Here is a 20029-nt window from a genome sequence, read left to right as displayed (position 1 = left end):
AAGAGGCTTCTTCTGGACCCTCATTCTTAGGAGCATTGAGACCCCCAAAGGAAGGCAGAAGCAGTGGATGCAAGAAGGGAGTTCATACCAGGGTCCACACACTAGGTTTTAGCAGCACTTTTACTTCCACATCCAAACTCCCTGGGTCCTCACAACAGCCCTGTGAGGTAGGTAGGGTAAGAAGGTTTCAGAGATCCCCATTTATAGATGAGGATGCTGAGGCACAGAGAGGTGAAGTGACTTGCTCAAGGTCATACAACCAGCAGTGTAAAGGGCCCAAAGCCAGCACTCCTCTGCTTGAACTCCTGGGCTCTGGCCCTCTGGCAGTTCCCACATCCTTTCTACTCTCTGTGTCCCCCACCCTCTCTGAACTCTCCTGGGTCTACCGGGACCCTAAAGGCAGGCTGGCACCTGGCATTTTTCAGGAATGGCAACTGGGGTGGGCCTGGTCAACTCCAGATAGGAACTAATCCTGAAGAGCATGACGCCAGCTTTCCTTCTCCCCATTTCCCAGTTGGATGGAAGGCCTAGTAGGTCCCAGGGCAAGGATGGAGCTAGGCATGGTTCATGAACGAATGATGATAAAGGTAGGTGTAAGCATATGTGTGGCCTGCACTAAAGACGAAGGTTCCCCTAACCCAAGGCCCCAAGCCAGTGTCTCAAGTCCTCATCCCCATGCCTTTCTCATCCCACAGAGCCACAGTGAGTGTCCTCAGCAGCAAAAGGAGCCATAGAAATAGCTGCCTCTGGCACTGAGCTGCTCCAGTGGACAGATCTCACCAGGCCTTCAGACCCCATCATGTAGACACAGTGCCTCCACGGCTTGACTGGGGCCCTGGGCCACACCCCCAATAACAAACAACCGGGGCCCAGCCTGCAGACTAGAGCAGGAACAGCGGGCAGTGGGCATGGCAGGCAATGCCTCCCAGCGCCGTCGTACAAGGCTAAAGCTCTCCACAGAGCCCAGAGGACATGGCTGGTTTCCTACAAGAAGGAGAGAGAAGGCTGTGAGAGGCATATACTATAGGGACTCGAGGCCCTTCCTCTCCCTGAGTCCAGAAAATAGCCCAGTAGGTATCATCCCAGGATGAGCTATCATTATCTTGCTCCTCATTGCCTGTGTTCATCATTTGTTCATTCATGTTTCTATTTGCCCTTTTGAGTGTGCATACAGTGGTCATTTGTCCTGCTGCTGTCTTGTAGACCCTTGCTGGTGCTTGACAGAGCCCCCCGTCACTGAGGGATACCCTGAGTGCTGGGCCAGGCAGATCACATCCTGCCTGCTTCACAGATAGGGGAAAGAGTTCACAAAGCCCTGACCTGACCCCTGGAGTGCCTGGAGATGGGCAGAAGGTGGCACACATGTTAAGGGCTACTCTTTCCTGTCTTGGAACTCCCTCCTCTCCCCAGCCCCACAGAGACTTACCAAGGCCCCCAATGGCCACAATGTGCCCCCCAAGGGAGCCAACCACAAAGTCTGCCCTCTTATCCCTCATGCGCAGGCTGCGGGGCAGCTTGGTCCAGGATCCTGCAGGAGAGGGGAGGTCAACTCTATTCATGTACCTACTATGCCCCTCCATCCCATACAGAGTGAGAGGATGGCCCACAACAGCCACTGCTCACCATGCTCCAGGTCAAACATCTCCACAGTGTTGACAAAGTGTGGGCGAGAGTAGAAGTTATGGGGCCCAGGCTGCTGCAGGCCACCCAGGCTAAAGACACTGCCTTCAGCCATGGCACATCCAGCAAAGGCCCGACGGCTGGGTAGGCTTGGATGCCGGGTCCAGGTACGGGTCTCCAGATCAAAGGCTTCAAAAGCAGTCACAGGGAGCTTGCCCTGGCGGCCCCCTGTCAATGGAATTGGGGTACCTGGGAAGGAGCCCAGGAGGCTTGGTGGGCTCCTCGATCACTAGGTTGCTGATCTGCCTGCCCCAGCCTCCCACACATCCTGCTATGTGTACACTTGCACATGGATCATCCACACTGTAGGCCCTCAGGCATTGGGGTTTGGTTTTCCAACTCCATCAGAGCCACCAGGGGTCAGAGCCTCAGAGCAGCCATGAATCAACGCAACAAAGCTTCTCTTCTTCTGCCATCCTGGACTGAGCCCAATCTCTATCCCAGCCAACCTATGAGGATGGGGATTTCTAGATTCTGAACCCCTTTCCCACATCCCCCAGGCCCTTACCCAGGACATAGATCTTGTTCCCGTGCAGGAAGGTGGAGGCCCCATAGCAGGGTGTGGGCATGGAGGGTAGCGAAAGCCAGCAATCCCGACGGGGCTCATACACACGTACCTGGGCCTGGGGGGCCGTGTCAGGGCCCATTCCCCCCAGAGCATACACCATACCATCTGCATAGAAAAAGAGTAGTTCAGACTGCACCCCAGCCTGCCAGGGCACCCCACCCTGACAGCTGTCCTGGTCAGGCCTGGGGGTGGCTGGAGACCCATGTGTTTATGGCATCCCTCCCCAGCAGCAGACACTCTACTACCTGCTTGGTGTGGGGGCTGGGGGAGCTGGGATTCCTTCTCTGGTCAGGGCCCCTCTGAGTAAAGAGCAGGAGGCAGCTGGTCTAATTATAATCTGACTCTGTCTCCCTGGAGACACTATGGCAACAGAGTCTGGCATCCAAGCAGGGCTGGCCTGGGCTGGTGGTCAGACCTGGAGGCCACATGGTGGGGACTCCCCTGGGGGAGGAAGATGGCTTAAGCCAGGGTGGGAAACATGGGGATCTGCTTAGCACAGAGCTCAGTCTGGGGAGGGGGCTTAGGGACCAGCTGGAGTTAGAGATGGGGTTGGGAGAGGAATGGTTTGAGTCTGTTGGGCAAAGGTACTGTCTACAAGCCTTCTGCCCTGGGATCCTGCCGGCACCTCTTTCACTATGGCACCTCTTTCACCTCTGCCATAGTCTTTCACTATTTTAGGCTCTTGCCCTCTGTTAAACCCTCAGAGTCAGCTGGGGTATGTCTGGGGGCCTTGGGGTAATGGGCCAGTCAGCTGGGGGCTTCCATGGCAACCATCCCCAAGTCAGCTTGGCCTTTGTCCATATCAGGCTCTCTGTTGTGTGGGAAGGGTTTAGTGGGGGAAGTCTAAGCACTTGCCAGGCTCTGAGCCAAGGCCCTACTCCTGTCCCCCACCCCAGACTATTTATAACCCTGGAAGTCATTAGGTCATCCCACCCCCATCTCTTAGAAATGAGGAGTGGGGCAGGGACATGGCTGGGGCCTCCCATCTTTCTGGGATCGGCTTGGGCTCTGCCTCCCACCTTAGTCAGAAAAGGCAGTTAATAGAAGGCTGCTGAAAGCCTAGCTCAAAGCTAGGTTGGAAAGGATACAGGAGACAAGGCCACATCCTGGGCACCCATGTAAAAATTACAGCTCTTGTTCAGTCTCTGAGGGCAAGGGACTAAGCAAATAGTAAAAGGTGTTAGGGTACCTGAAGTGCCTTCCTTGGGAGGCCACTCACCTCTCTCGACAGTTGCAACCCCCATGGCTGCTTGAGGGAGGGTGGCTCGACGCTCCCAGCGGCCCTCATCCATCAGGAAGGCCTCCACAGCAGCTACCGGGCTCTGGACCTCATCCACACCACCCACCACTAGCACCTGCTTGCCCAGAACCACCGCAGCTGCGCCAGCCCGGGCAGTGGGCAGGGGTGCCAGTGCCAGCCATGTGTGCGAGGCCATGTCCAGTGTCTCAGCAGTGTCCAGGGGCAGTCCAGCCTGGCCACAACCCCCCAACACCAGCAGGTGCCCATCTTGGTGTGCCACTGTGCCATAGACCCGGCAAGTGGGCATAGGGGGGAACACCTGCCAAACAAAGGCCCGGCCACCTCCTGCAGACATGGTGTTCACTGCCAGTGGCAGGCCATGCTGTCTGCTCAGACTGTAGGCCTCACTGGGGAGGCATGATAGGGCCTCATCTTGATTCTGCCAGGGCCACAAGGGGTATGTGACCAGTCCAGGGACCTTGCCTCCACCTGAGGAGAGAGGGAAAACAGGGGTCAGGGCCACTGACCAGCCCCTCAGGAAACAGATAAGCAGCCTGTAGCTGAGGGTAGAGCTGACCCAAAATCACTGGTGGGAAAGGCATGGGGAGAACCCAACCCCTCTGGCTTGCACACCACTGTGGAGGCACTCCTGGAGTGGGAAGGAGGGCAGACCCCAGGTACCCAGGAAGCTTTCCTCTTTCTCATGGGGGCATGAAGGCTCCTTCCCACCCACTACCCTAACCACTCAGCAACTGGATCAAATCTGGGTCTAGGAAGGCAGTAGTAAGGTGACTAGAACAGGACTCTCCATCCTGGACCCCTTTCTTTCCCCGCAACAAGGCTCACACTAGTTCTGCATGAGGGGAGTCCTACTGTATCCTCCCCTTACTGGCTTTCAGAGTGCTCTGGGCAGCCTAAGGGGTACCCATGCCTGCTGTCAGGGGTCAGATTCCAGAGTAGCCTTACAACATCCTGGGGGCCATTCCACAGGGTTAATTTAAAGCATTCCCACCAGTAAAGGGCCAGAGTCAGGTGTGTTTCGGACTAGGGGGAGGGCTGCACACCACAGTTCCACACTCTCCTCTGGCGGTCTCCCCTCAGGGGTTTGCCCATTCCAAACCCCCCAGAAGCCAGATTCTCTGGTGTCCAGAAGAGGAGTGGGGGGGCCGCTGGGGGAATCTCATGACCACAGGACTCCAGGGTCCGAGTCCAGGGCGTTTCCAGCAAGAATGGCAGCTGGACTTCTGGGTTCCCTCGCAGCAGATCCCCAAGTTCTCCAGCCACCCCTTTCTCTTGGGGGCTACACTCCTGGACCCCAGGCAGGAGGGCCTCCTGGCCCCAAACTTCCAGCTCAAGGATGCGGGGGGCGGGTCTGGGCTAGTGCGCTTGGGGTTCTACGCCCTGCGCCCCAAACTTCCCCTGAGCGTGGTTCCCGCGGGACTCACCCGCCGATGCTCCGAAGCTGCCAGGGCACGGGGTCCGCCGTTCCGCCTCCGCTGACGCCGGATCTGGCTGGAGCTGAAATCGGGCTCCGGCGGGGCTCCGGCACTGCTCCGGCGCGGGGCGGGGCTGGGCCAGGTCCGCCCCTCGCCCCCTCCCCCTCCGACTCAGGGAAACCTCCTCCCGCCTTAACCCTGCACATGCCGCAGCTGGAGTGGGGCGCGCCGACCCATGGCCACATTCAAACGGACAGACAAACGGACACGTGGACACTGGGCCTGCCAGGATTTAGCGTCCGACCTCGGGCAGGAGTAGAAATTAGGCAGCGGCGAGCGACACAACACGTGTATGGCAAGGGGCAGTTCGGAGCCGGACCCACCCTGGGGGACGCAGACTGTAGAGCAGACCAGGCGAACCCGAGGGCTTGTGCGGCCGGCGCCAGCCCCACCTCCGCTGAGCTCCCGGGAGCCCAATGTCAGGCTTCGTGGCGGCGCCCCCTGGAGGCCACTGAGGGCATGGCCTGGGCCTCTGCCTTGGGACAGCCTGGGTCGCCCTTATCATGGCATAAAGCAGGAATAGGTCTTACAGTGTACACTGAGGCTAGCAGGGGTAGAGGGACAGAAGGTACTGGCCGTTCTACAAACCTGGGTGGGGAGAATTCTTGAAGGGAGTGACACTGAGCAGAGGATGTGCTAGAAGAGTCAAAGGCCAGGGGACCTCCCAAGTGGGTCACTCTGGCCTTATCCTATAGGGCCTGAGACCTGGGCTACTTCAGGACCCAAGGCGCATTATAACTAGCCATCTTTAGGATCCTGGGCTTGTCTCTAACCAACTCTGGGGTCAAGCAAGAGCAAAATTGTGTGACAGGCCCACCTACCTCAGGCCCAGATCTTGGCCCTGCCTATTTTCTGAGCATTCAGAGTGTTAGCTGAGTCTTCAAGCTGGGGGCCTATTTGTACAGGTCAGTGGTACCTGTGGGAAGAGATCCTTGCAGTTGTCTGTGTCTGCTCACTGCTTTGTTCCCCTGTCATGGGCAGTGCTTGTCTTAGTTTCCCCAAAGCAGACCTGGAAACAAAGATATACATGCATATAGTTAGTATGGGAGGTGAGGCCAAGAAACACCAGCAGTGGCAAGGAGACAAGGAAAGCAGCCAATAAAGGAAGTGTCATCAAGCAAGCTACCTCTGTGGGCAACTGGGACCAAATCCTGCTGGGAATTCTGGGAGCCAGAGTAGAACATAGGCCTTACATTATTGCTGCCCCCAAGAGCAAGGGGAGCTGAGGTACTCATTTTCAAATCTCCATTAGTCATGGGTTGAGAGCTGTTTGGGGGCATTACCTATTAACTCCCTGGCCTACCTCGTATCTGGCCTTCCCAGAAGTCTACGGGTAGACCCTTCCCCACGACCGGGGAAGAGAGCCTTTGCCCCTTTCAGGGGCTGTCAGTTGGATTCAGAGGGCCTGCACAGAAATGGTGGTGCCAAGGCTTGTTACAGACTGCACAGACCCTGACTTGAAGGCCTCGACCTTCCTTGTCCCACTTCACCTTGGACTTGCTTTTCAGTGCCCTCACTTGGAGCCCTGGTGCTACCCTCTTGTGATTGCCGATAGGTTTCCAGGAGGCTCACACTGCCCTGCAGACCCCTTCACATTTGCTGCTGTTCCCTTTCCAAGCTCCTTCCTCCTCCTTTCCTGCAATTAAGCACTTACAAGCCACTTGCCTTTAGATACCTCCCAACACCCCAAGGCCCTCTTGTCTCCCCTTCCTACCCTCCAGTCAAATTCTTGAAGCCATTTGTCCCCACAAGCTCCATATCCTTGTTACTTGCCACCTCAGTGTGCTGCCACTCCTTCCCCAAAACTGCTCTTGAAAAAGTCATCATGAAATACCATATAGCTAAAACTTTATCTGCCTGTGGTCCTTGGTACTTAATTAAATCTTGCTAGCATCGTCAAAGTTTTGCCCCTTGTGACCTCAACTTCCTCCTGCTGCTTGTCCTGCCTCTCAGAATCTTTTCTAGGCTCTGCTTCTTCTCCATCACCAGGAATTGGCTCCTCAAGATTCAACCCTGGCTTTTCTCCCTGGCACACATATTTTCTCTTGGGGTAATCCCTTCCAGGCTATGCCTTCATTCACATCTAGATCTCCAACAGGTCTCTCTGCTCAGATAGAGGTGGGTCCAGGATCCATGGAGAACCATATAAGGCTGGGGAAGGGGGTGGCTCACACCTGTAATACTAGCATTTTGGGAGGCTGAGGAGGGCAGGTCACCTGAGGTTAGGAGTTCAAGACCAGCCTGACTGACATGGTGAAACCTTGGCTCTACTAAAATTACAAAAAATTGGCCAGGCATGATGACTCATGCCTACAATTCCAGCAGTTTGGGAGACCAAGGTTGTGGATCATTTGAGGCCAGGAGCTCGAGACCAGCCGGGCCAACATGGTGAAACCCCACCTCTACTAAAAATACAAAAATTAGCCAGGCATGGTGGTGAGTGCCTGTAGTCCCAGCTACTCCGGAGGCTGAGGTAGGAGAAACACTTGAGCCCAGGAGGTGGAGGTTGCAGTGAGCTGAGATCGCGCCACTGCACTCCAGCCTGGGCAACAGAGTGAGACTCCATCTCAAAAAAAAAAAAAACAGTCTGAGCGCGGTGGCTCATGCCTGTAATCCCAGCACTTTGGGAGGCTAAGGTGGGTGGATCATGAGGTCAGGAGATCGAGACCATCCTGGCCAACATGGTGAAACCCCATCTCTACTAAAAATACAAAAAAAAAAAAAAAATTAGCTGGACGTGGTGGTGCATGCTTGTAGTCCCAGCTACTTGGGAGGCTGAGGCAGGAGAATTGCTTGAACCCAGAAGGTGGAGATTGCAGTGAGCTGAGATTGAACCACTGCACTACAGCCTGAGAGACAATGTGAGACTCTGTCTCAAAAAAAAAGAAGAAGAAGAAGAGGAACCATATAAGTTACCAAATGGAAAGCAATGATTGGATCCTATGATCACCCTGTGTTCTTTTCCATCTCATCCTGTCTGGATCCTATGATCACCCTGTGTTCTTTTCCATCTCATCCTGTCTGGATCCCATGATCACCCTGTGTTCTTTTCCATCTCATCCTGTCTGGATCCTATGATCACCCTGTGTTCTTTTCCATCTCATCCTGTCTGATCCCAGTTATGCCTGTAGGCTCAGCATCCACTAGAGTCCAAGTAAAGTCAGACTGCACTCTGATGAGTGCTCCCAAAGAATTCCATCTAGGGCATACTTGGCACCAGGAGGCAAAAAGTTCACCCCCACCACCCCCGAATGGAGCCAGGTACCCCATGATCCTTAGCCCTATCTCTATCATTTCCCCAGTTCTCATGTCTAGAAGGGACACAACACAGCCAGAGGATGAATCTACCCTTCCTGGTTCTCCATTTGCCCTAACTTCTGAGCTGAACATCACCAGAGAGGGGTCTGGATATGCCCACACTGGTGCCATCCCTGGAGGATGGGCTCTCACTCTCCATGGAAGGGGTTTCTGTTTGCACAATCATGGCTCACTGTAGAAGGGAGATCCCATAAGTGCTGATGCTGGAGCCAAAAGCCTCAGCTTATCTCCATATAAATAATGAAGAAGAAAGTAACTAGAAATTAGTATTTATTAGTTATTCATAGGTGATCTTAATTCTTTTACTAATGCCTCTCAGGTTGGAAGTGTGAACCTGGGGCGACATTGTGAAATGAATGACTCTAAGGCAAGACGCTTTAAGCCCTCTGTCACACCCTCATACGGGCTGCTGGAGGGTGCCTTGGCTAAGCGGCAAAAGCGCCCACTGTTTAGCCAGCTAGGGAAGGAGACATCCAAAATAGCTGAGATGTCTCCTTCCTCGGAGGAGTTAGGAGAAAACTCCACTTCTCCAAGCTCTTATGGTAGGCCTGACGCTGTCCAGTAGGCCTGCAGACATCCAGGGGCTTAATTGTCTCTATGCGATGCTGTGCTTCAGTGGTCACGTTCCATGTCAATCTTATGATCCGCTTCTCCACCTGGTTCCTTCTTTCTTGTAAGAATTAATCAGGGGCCGGGCGCGGTGGCTCAAGCCTGTAATCCCAGCACTTTGGGAGGCCGAGGCGGGTGGATCACGAGGTCAAGAGATCGAGACCATCCTGGTCAACATGGTGAAACCCCGTCTCTACTAAAAATACAAAAAATTAGCTGGGCATGGTGATGCATGCCTGTAATCCCAGCTACTCAGGAGGCTGAGGCAGGAGAATTGCCTGAACCCAGGAGGCGGAGGTTGCGGTGAGCCGAGATCGCACCATTGCACTCCAGCCAGGGTAACAAGAGCGAAACTCCGTCCCCAAAAAAAAAAGAATTAATCAGTAAAAGTAATGTAACTCTTAATGTCTTTGTGACAAGTATGGAAAAAGTGCTGACGCATTATGCCCCTTACCTCATCTCAGCTGCTGAAAATTCCTGACCCCTGTCTGCATGACACATGATATACTTGACCCTATCACTGCCACGCCCTATCTACCCTGCCCCCAGATTTGCAACTCAATAAAAGTCAGAGTGTGCAGACACTGGGGGCCACTGCTGGACTGCTAACCAAAGGGTGGACCCCCGGGCCTAAACTCTCTTTTCTCTATCTCTGTGTCTTGTGTCTTTTATTTCTACAATTTCTCATCTCCGCACCAGCACGGAAGGGTTCACAGAACCCTGTAGGGCTGGACCCTACAGCTCATCTGCACACAGGAGGCCAACACTGCTGGCTTTGAAGAAGCTGTAAAAGACAACTGGTTAAATCGGTCCTGAGAGTGAACAATCAATCTTCAACCATGGACAGGGCCAGAGATGGGACTTACCCACAGTTGGGGACTGGGATAACCAAGGTGGGGCTTCCTGACTGCACCCCATGAGACCCTGGCCCTTGGGACCCCATTTTTCCCTTCTCTGTATCAGGACAAAAGGCTAGAAGAACTGACCCCAGAGGAACAGGAGATTTTGCAATTCCTGCTGGATACCTTGGCTATACTTAAAGGCACTGAGAACCTCACCATCAGTGCCAAGGCCCTGGGAAGCTAAGGTGAGGCCTATGGCACTGCTAGGTGGAGTAGGCACTTGTCTTTAGGAGTGCCTGGACTCTTCTGTATAAGCATGGGAACTACAGAGCAACCAGAGGATCCTGGGGTCACATGGGCAGGAAGAAGGGCTAGTATCCAGTCCCTAAATGAAGCATCCCACCACCCTCTTGTGATTGCCAATAGGCTTCCACCTGACTCCAACTACCAAATAAGGTACCACTGCAAGGGTCAGGGTCCAAGAGTTGTAATAGTATTTCTGCTTCCTGGCTCAGGCTCTGACACAGTGCAAATGCCCTCGTTACCTCATCTATGAAACCCGGGCTCCGAGGATGGCTCCCAACCTGGACTTGGGAACCTCTGACTAATGGGAACTTTAGTCAGAGCTGTGGAGACCATTCTACCTCTCATTGAAGTCACAGACCGCTAGGGTTGATTTTGACCTGTGTTCTCTAATCTGGTGCTGCTTGTGCAGTGGGTCCTATAACCACCACCCCTGGACTAGCCCAAGGGCACAGGTAAAAAGACCGAGGTCCCAGACTCCTGGGCAAAAGGAAAGGGGTTCTGGGCAGTGTTAAGGCTGGAGGCAGAACTCCCTGCCATTGAGGGGCTGAGGCTGGGCCAGTGTCTCCTTGCTACACCTGTCCCCACATGCCTGGGCAAGTACACTCAGGGCCACAGTGGTATACTGGAGCTCCCAGACTCGATGTGCATTTGGGCTTGCATGCAGCATTTGTGATCACGTGCACACCAGCCTTTCATGTCATGCGCTATGGGTCCTATTCTCAGGAAGAGAGGAAGGCCTGCTCTCCTCAGAGGAGATACCCTTACTGTAAAACAAAGGAGTTCCCCTAAGACTCCCTGTCAGGAGGCACTCCTCTTTGACCCCCTGGTCAGCTGTCTGGAACTGAACTGGGCCTTGTCAGTGGATAAAGGAAGATCAGAGGGTGGAAGATGGCCTAAACCTTGCCAGGAGCCCCTCCTAGATGTCAATGCACCACCAGGTCCCCTCAGAAAAGGTGTCAGATGACCCCTAATCCAGTCTTAGCGAGGCTCCATTAAGTCCTAGCCTGGGGCCGCTTCAGAAGGCACCTCTATTTTTCAGACTTCTGCACAGGACCTAACGGGTTTGGAGAGGTCACCGCGGCCACCACCTCCAGGCAGTCCTCCTTGGTACCCAATCTGCTCCGCCCCCAGACTTTGTGGGGAAATGGGGTCTCGGGGTTCAAGGGTCACTAGGGCGGGCTGGGTCCCGGAAGCGGAACCGCAGTGCACTTCCGGCGCGCAGCGGGCGGCCATGTTGGAGCAGCGGAGGCGGCGCAGAGGCGCGTCTTGGGTCCCCGTGGCGGCGCCGGTAGGTTGGAGCCGCGGGCCTAGCCGCGCCGCGGAGGGGCGGCCCGCGAGGCGGCAGGGCAGACAGGCAAGCGGCTGACTCTTCCCGGACCCGCGTCCTCCGCCGGCCTGGCCGAGACGCCCACCCCACCCCCACCCTGCGCCTTGCGACCCCACCCTGGGACTGCGCGGTCCCGGTCGGGCTAGCACCGTTCACCCTGTACATTTCGCTGCCTCCGTGACCCCCGCCTCGCGGTTTGCGCCCTAAGGACGCACACTCCCAGCCTGAGGGCCCCTGTATGCCCCTGCTCCTGGTCCGCCTGTATGGCGCCTCTCCCACCCCCTAGCTTCCGTCGACTTCCCCTGCGCTCCCCCAGGGGCACATGTGAAGGGAAGTCGGGGGCCGGGAGCAGTCTCTGTTTCCGAAGCTTCTCGAAGGCCCAGAAAACCCCTCCCAAGAGCCCAGCCTAACCTGGTTGGAAGAACCCCCAAGTCACCCCAAATACTTGGCGTCTGGGGTGTGTGAGGGTGGGAAATAGGTCCCTCTCTATTCTACAGTTCACAGCTCTGGGAACTACACCCCCTCAAAAAAAATTAATAAAGAACTAAAGTTACCTGCAAGGATTGTGCTTGGAGAACAGTCTCTGGGGAGGGGAAGTGCCCAAGACACCTGAGGATCCAAGAATGTTTCCAAACAAAGCCCCAGGGCATTTCCTCCAGGGTATTCTGAAGACTTCATCTGCTGCATTAGAGCGGTGGGAAGAAACTACACAGACAGGCCTCATGGCCCCAGGGACCTGCCTGATCCTGGCTGATCTTTTAATGCTCTGGTGCTGCTGGGGAGCTGCCTCCTGCTTCTGGGAGCCCTCGGTGTTGGGTTGGGTAGTAGATGTTAGTTATGATTGATGGCCACAGCTTCTTCAAAGAAGTCTGGGACTAGTTGGGTGTTCTTAGTCACCTCCATCTGTGCTGTACTGAGGTCTGTGACCTTCCAAGTCTTAGGTAGGACAGTTCATACCGCTAATGTCCCCTGGAATCACCATCCTACGTGCAGCCTTTGGCTCCTACTGCCCTTAGACCTTGGGTTCTTGGTCTGGCAGCCTGGTCCCCTGTTTTCCTGGTCGCCTAGAGAGATGTCATTAGCACCTGCGACTCATCAGCGTTTTAGTTTGTTGAAGAAACTCTGACTCTTTCCCTGGATTTGGTCTCCGTGCCTCTGGAGCTAGAAAATGGGTTGCTGAGTAGCCTGTTTGGAGACTCTGAAAACAGAACTTCTGGTGGGCAGGGAAATTCTCCCACCCCACTCCAGCTCTACACCTGAACAACAGCAGCTGGAGAAACAGATGGGCATGGGTAGTGGGTGTAAGCCTGGGCCCTTTGGCTAACATTCAAGGCTCTATGTTGTTCTATCCTCGCCTGTTTTTCCACCTAGACCCCAGATCCCACACCAAGTGTGCCTAACTCTTTTTCACTTACGAGCCATTGCATTAGCTATTCTCCTTTTTGCTCCATTTCCATCTGGTCCTTTTTCATTCATCACTCGTATCCTAGCTAGGTGTTGCCTCTCCCAGGAATCCTTCCCTACCCATTGGGAAACTGAGCTGGGTGCCAACATTCACTCCCAAGAATCTTAATGGGTTCCTTGTGGACAGGGATATTTCCTGTGTATCCCAGAGCTGAGTAATTCTAGGTTTCTGGCCTCAGAAAATACAGAGTTTAATTAAAATGTACCAGTCTCAAATCTTTTCAGGGACCCAGCAGCAGTTTGATGGCTCTGAGGTGTTTCTGAGCATATATCTTGAAGAAGCCTGACCCATACCCAATCCTCCCACCCCAGCATGGTAGAGGGTCAGGAAACTAAGGTTTTACAACAGGAACGATCTCACTCTGCCCAGATTCCTTAATGTCATGGAGATTGGGGCACTGATTGACCTGTCTACATGTTCTGGCTCCCTGTCTTGGTGCCATTCTTATTGACTCTTTTCCTCTTGTCTTGGAGGTGCCAAGTGCTGGTTTGCGGATACCCAGGCAGATCTGCAGTGCCTAATGCCATGAGTGTGGTGGTTCAGCATGTGGAGGAAAAAGCTGTGCACTCCTGGTCACGCATCTCCACGGCAGGGAAGAAGGCCCTGGAAGAGGCGCTGCTTGTCTTTAATCCCATGAGCCAGGATCTCAGTGCCACAGAGGCCCAGCTTGTGGCCTTCCTGCAGGGCCTGCGAGATGATGGCTTCCAACCTACCATTCTGCGCAGTGGTGATGTCTATGGCTATAGTTCATGCACAGCTAATCCCCCAAGCCAGACGAAACTGCAAGCTCGTGCCCCCAACCCAACTGCCACATCACCTCCAGCCAGTGCTCCCCGAACTGCCATGCGGTTGCCCGCTGGTCGGGCCACACTGCTTCCCATGCCGCTATCTGGCAGGCTGGCCAAAGCATCCACACCAGCCCTTGCCAAGCATGCTACCACCAACCTGCTGCTGAGCTCTCTGAAGCAATCAAGTGCCAGCCATGCCCGGGGTGCAGCAGTGGGCTTCCCTACCCACCTTTATCCAGGTGTCTACCCTGCCATGCGGCTCTCTGTTGTCCTTGAGGCCCTGGTTCCACTCAAGACTCCCATGCCCTGCTTGGGTGCCAAGCACAAGGCACAGTCACTGCAACTCTCACTTGCAGACTCTCCTCTGAAACTGCGGAAAAGTTCAGGGAAGGGTCCAGGGAACCCCTGGCCCAAAGCTCCCAGAAAAAACACAAGCAAGGGCCCTAAGTGTCTGACTCGCAAAGGTCCTGGGGCTGGACCCCGACAAGGCTCTGGGCCCCAGAGCAAAACCAGCAGAGCCACTGGGTCCCTCAGTGTCCGGCGAATGAAAGGGGGCTCTGCCCTGGGCACCAAGGCAGCTCGAACACTGGCCAAAGCTGCTCATGGCCAAGCCAAGGTGGCACGAACACAGGCCAAGGCTGCCAAGGCCCAGGCCAGGGCCAAGGCAGCACTGGTCAAGGCCAAGACCAAAGCCAAGGCAGCACGAGTCAGGGCCAAGGCCAAAGCCATGGCAGCACGGGCCAAGGCTAAACCCAAGGCAGCACAGGCCAAGGTGGCTCAGACCCAGCCCAGGGGCAGGGGCAGGCCAAAGGGGTCTGCTCAGGCCAGAACTACAAGGAAGGGCCAGAAAAGCCACCCTGAGACTGTTGGACAGAAGAGAAAAAGGGCTGAGGAGGCAAAAGATCTTCCTCCCAAGAAGAGAACACGACTTGGGCCCGGATCTCCTAAGGCATGGCTAGGGCCTGGAACAGCAAAGCTGCTAAAGTTCCGTGCCATAAAGGTAGATAGGCGGTCCTCGGATGATGAGGTGCGGCAGCGGGCTCAGCGGATTCTCCGTGTGAACCTGTCTCCTGTAATACGGCTCCAGCCGTTGCTGCCATATTCAGCACTCTGATTCCTTCACAAAGCAATGTTTGGGGAAACTGAGCCCAGCTGTCTATGTGACCAGTGGCACAGTGTGCTATGCCCATGGACTCCACAATCTTGAGGACTCCGGGTACCTGTCCAGGGCCCTGGTGACCACCAGCCTCCTTTTAGAAACTGGAGGATGTGGGTGGGGCGGGGTGGGGTGGGTGGGCGGGAGGGATGTTTTCATGGCGCGATGCACTGTGACTTGTTACTCAAGTTGTATGTCCACTGTTCCATCTATCACGTTTTATACCTTTCCACCTTCCAGTCTCCCTGCCCACCCTCCATGGTCTTTTTTGTGTACGTGGCTGCCGGTGAGCCAGTTTGAAGATATAGGGAAAGTGGTCCCAGAAATAGGCAGCTCCTGGGCCCCTCTGGAGAGAGAAGGGAAAATTGGCCAGTTTGAAGATACAAGGAAAGTGATCCCAGAAATAGGTAGCCCTATTTCTGGGCCCCTCTGGAGAGAGGAGGGGAAATTGGCTTCTGTGGTTGTGTGAGAGTCATCCCCTGAAGGCAGGAGCAGAGCCACTGTGGAGTAAGACACTTCCCTTTGAGGCTGCTCTGGTTTGTAATCCAGTCATGCCCCACACAGTAGGCAGTTCCATGGGGAATCTTGCAGCTGGTGGGTTTTTAGGCACTGAAATGGAGCCTCTGTGGTACTTCTCCCTAGGGGCCAGGCAGACAGCCCCCTAGGGGCCAGGCAGACAGCCTGGCTAAAATCTTGCAGCTTGGCCTGGGCTTTTCTGGTGTGGGACCAGGCCTAAAAGAATTGAGGTGCCTCTCCCCCTCTGCTCTCCTGGGAAAGAGTAACTCCTCAATGTCGATTGGTGGCAAGGTACTGGGGGTTGAGTCAGGACCACAGAGCCTTCCCTCAATGACCAAAGTTGGGTGGGGTTTTTCTGACTGCCTCATTAGCAGTGCTTTCTGCCTGGATTTGAAGTGCTCACTCTACTACCAGGTCCAGCCTCAACATGCCCTCCAACATGGGTTAAAATACATTGTCACCCGTCCTGCTTTAGAGGGGGAACTGGGCTCTGGGACCTGAAGGAGGTGACTGTCTTGCCCATCTAAAGTCCATCACTGGCTGCCCAGGCTGAATGGCAGTGGCTGGGGTGGGCAGGGAGGGCACAGATTCCCCTCCCTGGGATAGGGGCATCATTTGAGTGAGAGAGGTTTTCTGTGTCTGGATTTGTGTGGGCCCCACAAGCTGCTAGCCACCCTGGGCAGTGGACCTGTGGAGAAGCTGTGTGCTTCTTAGTGCCCTCCTGCCCCTTCTGCATCTTGTGACTGCTATTGACATGCTTTCCCTGGGTGTGTCCTCGGTTTCCCAAGCTCTGGGACCTTGCTCCCAGCTGTGCTGTCACCCCACAACCCTGCATGCTACTTGCCTCTGACGACTCCTTCGTTTATGATGTGAATTTGGGAAATGACCTGAGAGCCACACTCAGCTCCTCAGGGGAGCCCAGCTTGGGGCTCACTAAGCGTCTTCCCTCTCAGGCCTGATTCCAGCGCCCAGGACTCCCAGCTGGGTTGGGCCCCCCACTTCCAGTTCTGCTGCTGCTGCCACCAGTGGGTGAGGGGTCAGCTATTTCCAAGACAGCCAGCCAGTGGGGAAGGAGAAATCAGGGTTCATGACCAAGCACAGTGGCTCATGCCTGTAATCCCAGCACTTTGGGAGGCCAAGGCAGGTGGGTCAATTGAGGTCAGAAGTTTGAGACCAGCCTGTCCAACATGGTGAAACCCTGGCTCTACTAAAGTACAAAAATTAGCAGGGCATGGTGGCACATGCCTATAGTCCCAGCTACTTGGGAGGCTGACGCTGGAAAATCACTTGAACCTGCGAGGCGGAGTTTGCAGTGAGCTGAGACCGTGCGGCTTTTTTTTTTTGAGACTGTCTCAAAAGAAAAAGAAAAAAGAAATCAAGGTTCCCTATGGGGTGGGGTGAGAGGGGGTGGGTATCCCTAGGATCTCTAGTCAGATCCTGCCCCTCCTAGTCCAGGCTCCTAGAACAATTTCCCAGGGGTTGCCAGATACACTTTCCCTACCTGGCTGCATCAGCAACCTGGTTTTTGGCTGGAGCCAGAGCCAGAGCCTTCAAACTTCATCCAGTAGGCCCTGAGCGCTGCTTCATTGACGGTCACCTGCAGGTGAGGGATCTGGAGACTGGTTTCTTTGGGTGTCTTGGGCTGGTTCAGCCCTGTTGGGGGTCTGGATCATTGCTGGGAGCTGGAGGGAGAGGCCTGTGCTATGAAATTTAGAGTAGTGGTCTGGTCATTAACCTCTGTAGTCAGTTTCCTTGAGTCGTAGCCCAGAACTCAGAATTGCTTCTGTGATTCTTGTGGCCAGGGAGGCTGTGACATTAATAAAATGTGACCTGCCGGAGTGGCTGTGGTGGCAACAAGGCCTGGTAGACACAGAGTAGTGAGGGTGCAGTCTGCCCATGTGTGGGGGCTGGGGCCAGGGCCTGGTCACTGACTAGCTCTGTGGCTACAGGTGTTGAAAATGTCACTATCCAGCTGGACCTAGAGGGTGCCTTCTACTTCACCCACTTCAAGACTTTCCAGGTGACCCAATGCCCCAGCCTAAAGGCTTGCTTAGCAAGTGCTGACCCTATGCTTCCCTACTTGACGGCCACTAGTGATGCTTGTGCCTGGTGACTCAAGGGACCTCCTGTCCGCAGACATTCCCCCCCAGCAGCTGTGCTCCTTGAGCACTCAGTGGACCATGCCACTCTTGGCACAGGTATAGATACTTTGCCCACAACTGCCCAAGCCTCTTTCTTGGGATCCCTTCTGCCCCTAGCCATCGAGTCAGTGACCTCATCTGTGACCGGCATTACTCAGACATCGAACCTTCCACTGAGAGCAAGGTCAGGCCCAGGGAAAGGGAGGTTGGACCCTGGAGTGAAATAAGAGGCTCAAACCTGCTTCTTTCTCCCAGGTAATTTTCAAAGTTTTGGGCCCAGCCATTCCAGTGGAGGACCCAAACAACTCTGAGATTCAGGGTAATCATCCCCAGAGGCAATCCTGTACCCTTTGTGGTGTCAGGACAGAGCCTGCAGATACGGGGAAAGAGGCCCCGCCTCGAGTGGTTGCTGGTGGGACAGGGCAAGTTGGCAAGCCAGCTCAGTCTCCCAAGGCCATTCCTCAGCCCTGCCCCATCATGGTTCTTTTTGTGGCCTCCCATTTATGCCCCATCACTGTGCCCCATACTTGTACCCAGTGTATTGAGACTGGCATGGGGAAGTCTCCATCTGTCCCCTGTCCCTGTCCCCATCATTGAATCCCTTTGTAAGGCTCCATCATGGTTCCTCATTTCCTTATACCTGTTCTCCATCTCCGCTCCTATCATTGCCCCTCATAACTCTTCCCTTTGTGGGCCCCCATCACTGCCCCTATCGTGGTCTACCTGTCATTGCCCCTCCAAATCCATTCATGACCCTGGCCGCTGCCCTTTGTCCCTGCAGCTGCCTCTAGGTGGCACCAAGGTATCTCTGGATGTAACACCTTCCTTGTAAAGAAGTCTTTTATTAAAGGATAAGAGAGCCAAATAATCTAGTAGGAGAGCCCAGAATCAGGCCAGGAGAGTACCAGCACAGGACAAATGCCAAACTAGTTTTTTCTGTACACCCACTGGGCACTCCCTGCCCCCCTAACTGCAATTATTACCAGCTGCCCACATTGAGCCCTTATTGTAGGTCTGCAAGCTGCTGTTGTTTTCACCTTTGACCAGAAAAGAGGGGAGTCCTGCAGAGGAAAGATAAAGGAGGTAGTCTCAGCTTAGTAACCAACCTAAGGTGTGGAGCAGGGAGAGGAGCCATGGACCCATTCCTTTATCCATGTGTTCATTTAATAATCACCCATTGAGCTGCACCCTCTGTCAGACATCTTCTGGGCAGTGTTTGATGGGAAGCAGACAGAAAAGTTATCTCTACCCTCTTGGAGCAGACATAAAGTCAGACAGACAGTTGATAAATAATCCATCTGTTGCCATGCATTGTTTAGTGATGGGGGATACGTTCTGCGAAATGTGTTATTATGTAATTTCATGGTTGTGCAGACATCTAGAGTGTACTTACATGGTATAGCCTAGTATACTTCTAGATTATCTGGTATAGCCTATGGCTTATAGGCTAAAACCTGTACAGCATGTGACTGTACTGAAATCTGTAGGCAATTGTAACACAATGGTAAGTACTTGTGTATCTAAACATAGAAAAGGTACAGTAAAAATATGATATAAAAGATGAGAAATGGTATACCTGTATAGGGCACTTAACCATGAATGGAGTTTGCAGGACTGGAGGTTGCTCTGGGTGAGTCAGTGAGGAGTGGTAAGTGAATGTGAAGACCCAAGACATTACTGTACGCTGCTGTAGATTATAAACACTGTACACTTGGGCTACACTAAATTTATAAAAACAAACTTTTTCCTTCTTCAATAGTAAGCTTACTGAAGTTTTTTTACTTTACAGACTTTTAACTTTTTACAGCTTTTATAACACTTAGCTTAAAACACATGTACAGCTGTGCAAAAATATTTCCTTTATATCCGTATTTGATAAGTTTTCTCTATTAAATTTTTTTTACCTTTTAACTTTTTTGTTAAAAACTAAGACACAAACATAACATATTAGCCTAGGCTATATAGGGTCAGGATCATCAGTATCACTGTCTTCCACCTCCAGATCTTGACCCACTGAAAAAGATCTTTATGGGCAATAAAATGCATGGAGCTGTCATCTATGATAACAATGCCGCCTTCTAGATACCTTCTGAAGGACCTGCCTAAGACTGTTTTACAATTAATTTTTTTTTTTTTTTAGACAAGATCTCACTTTGTTGCTCAGGCTGGGGTGCAGTGGCACCATCTCTGCCCACTGCAACCTCTGCCTCTCAGGCTCAAGTGATCTTCCCACTTCAGCCTCCCGAGTACCTGGGATCACAGGCCTGTGCCACCATGCCCGGCTAATTTTTTAATTTTTTTGTGGAGACAGGGTTTCATCATGTTGCCCAGGCTGGTCTTGAATTCTTGAGTTCAAACTATCTGCCCACCTTGTTCTCCCAAAGTTCTAGGATTACAAGCATGAGCTACACTGCCCTACCATGTTTTACAATTACCTTTTTTAAAAAAGTAGAAGAGCCGGGCGCGGTGGCTCAAGCCTGTAATCCCAGCACTTTGGGAGGCCGAGGCGGGTGGATCACGAGGTCAAGAGATCAAGACCATCCTGGTCAACATGGTGAAACCCCGTCTCTACTAAAA

The 20029-nt window shown here is 53.7% G+C and overlaps 2 protein-coding genes across 2 annotated transcripts; one reads left to right on the top strand and one right to left on the bottom strand.

Annotated features, from left to right (window-relative positions):
* Positions 1-102: 102 nt before the first annotated feature.
* On the bottom strand, positions 103-5015 carry KLHDC8B (kelch domain containing 8B). The gene is made up of 6 exons (XM_032289815.1): positions 4934-5015; positions 3468-3977; positions 2189-2353; positions 1624-1848; positions 1427-1528; positions 103-984 (listed from the first exon to the last, which is right to left on the bottom strand). The coding sequence occupies exons 2-6, from the start codon at positions 3841-3843 to the stop codon at positions 788-790; spliced, it is 1065 nt and encodes a 354-aa protein (XP_032145706.1). The 5' UTR covers positions 3844-3977; positions 4934-5015; the 3' UTR covers positions 103-787.
* A 6249-nt stretch (positions 5016-11264) lies between these two features.
* On the top strand, positions 11265-15034 carry CCDC71 (coiled-coil domain containing 71). Its single transcript, XM_032289814.1, has 2 exons — positions 11265-11347; positions 13325-15034. Exon 2 carries the CDS (start codon positions 13377-13379, stop codon positions 14751-14753), a length of 1377 nt encoding a protein of 458 aa, XP_032145705.1. The 5' UTR covers positions 11265-11347; positions 13325-13376; the 3' UTR covers positions 14754-15034.
* The last annotated feature ends 4995 nt before the right edge of the window (positions 15035-20029 follow it).

The sequence above is a fragment of the Sapajus apella genome, unplaced genomic scaffold (genome assembly GCF_009761245.1).
Source record: "Sapajus apella isolate SASKATOON/1434 unplaced genomic scaffold, GSC_monkey_1.0 scaffold23, whole genome shotgun sequence".
Taxonomy (NCBI): Eukaryota; Metazoa; Chordata; class Mammalia; order Primates; family Cebidae; genus Sapajus; species Sapajus apella.
The sequence above is the reverse complement of the archived record's forward strand: the minus strand, read 5'-3'. Positions and strand labels throughout refer to the sequence as shown.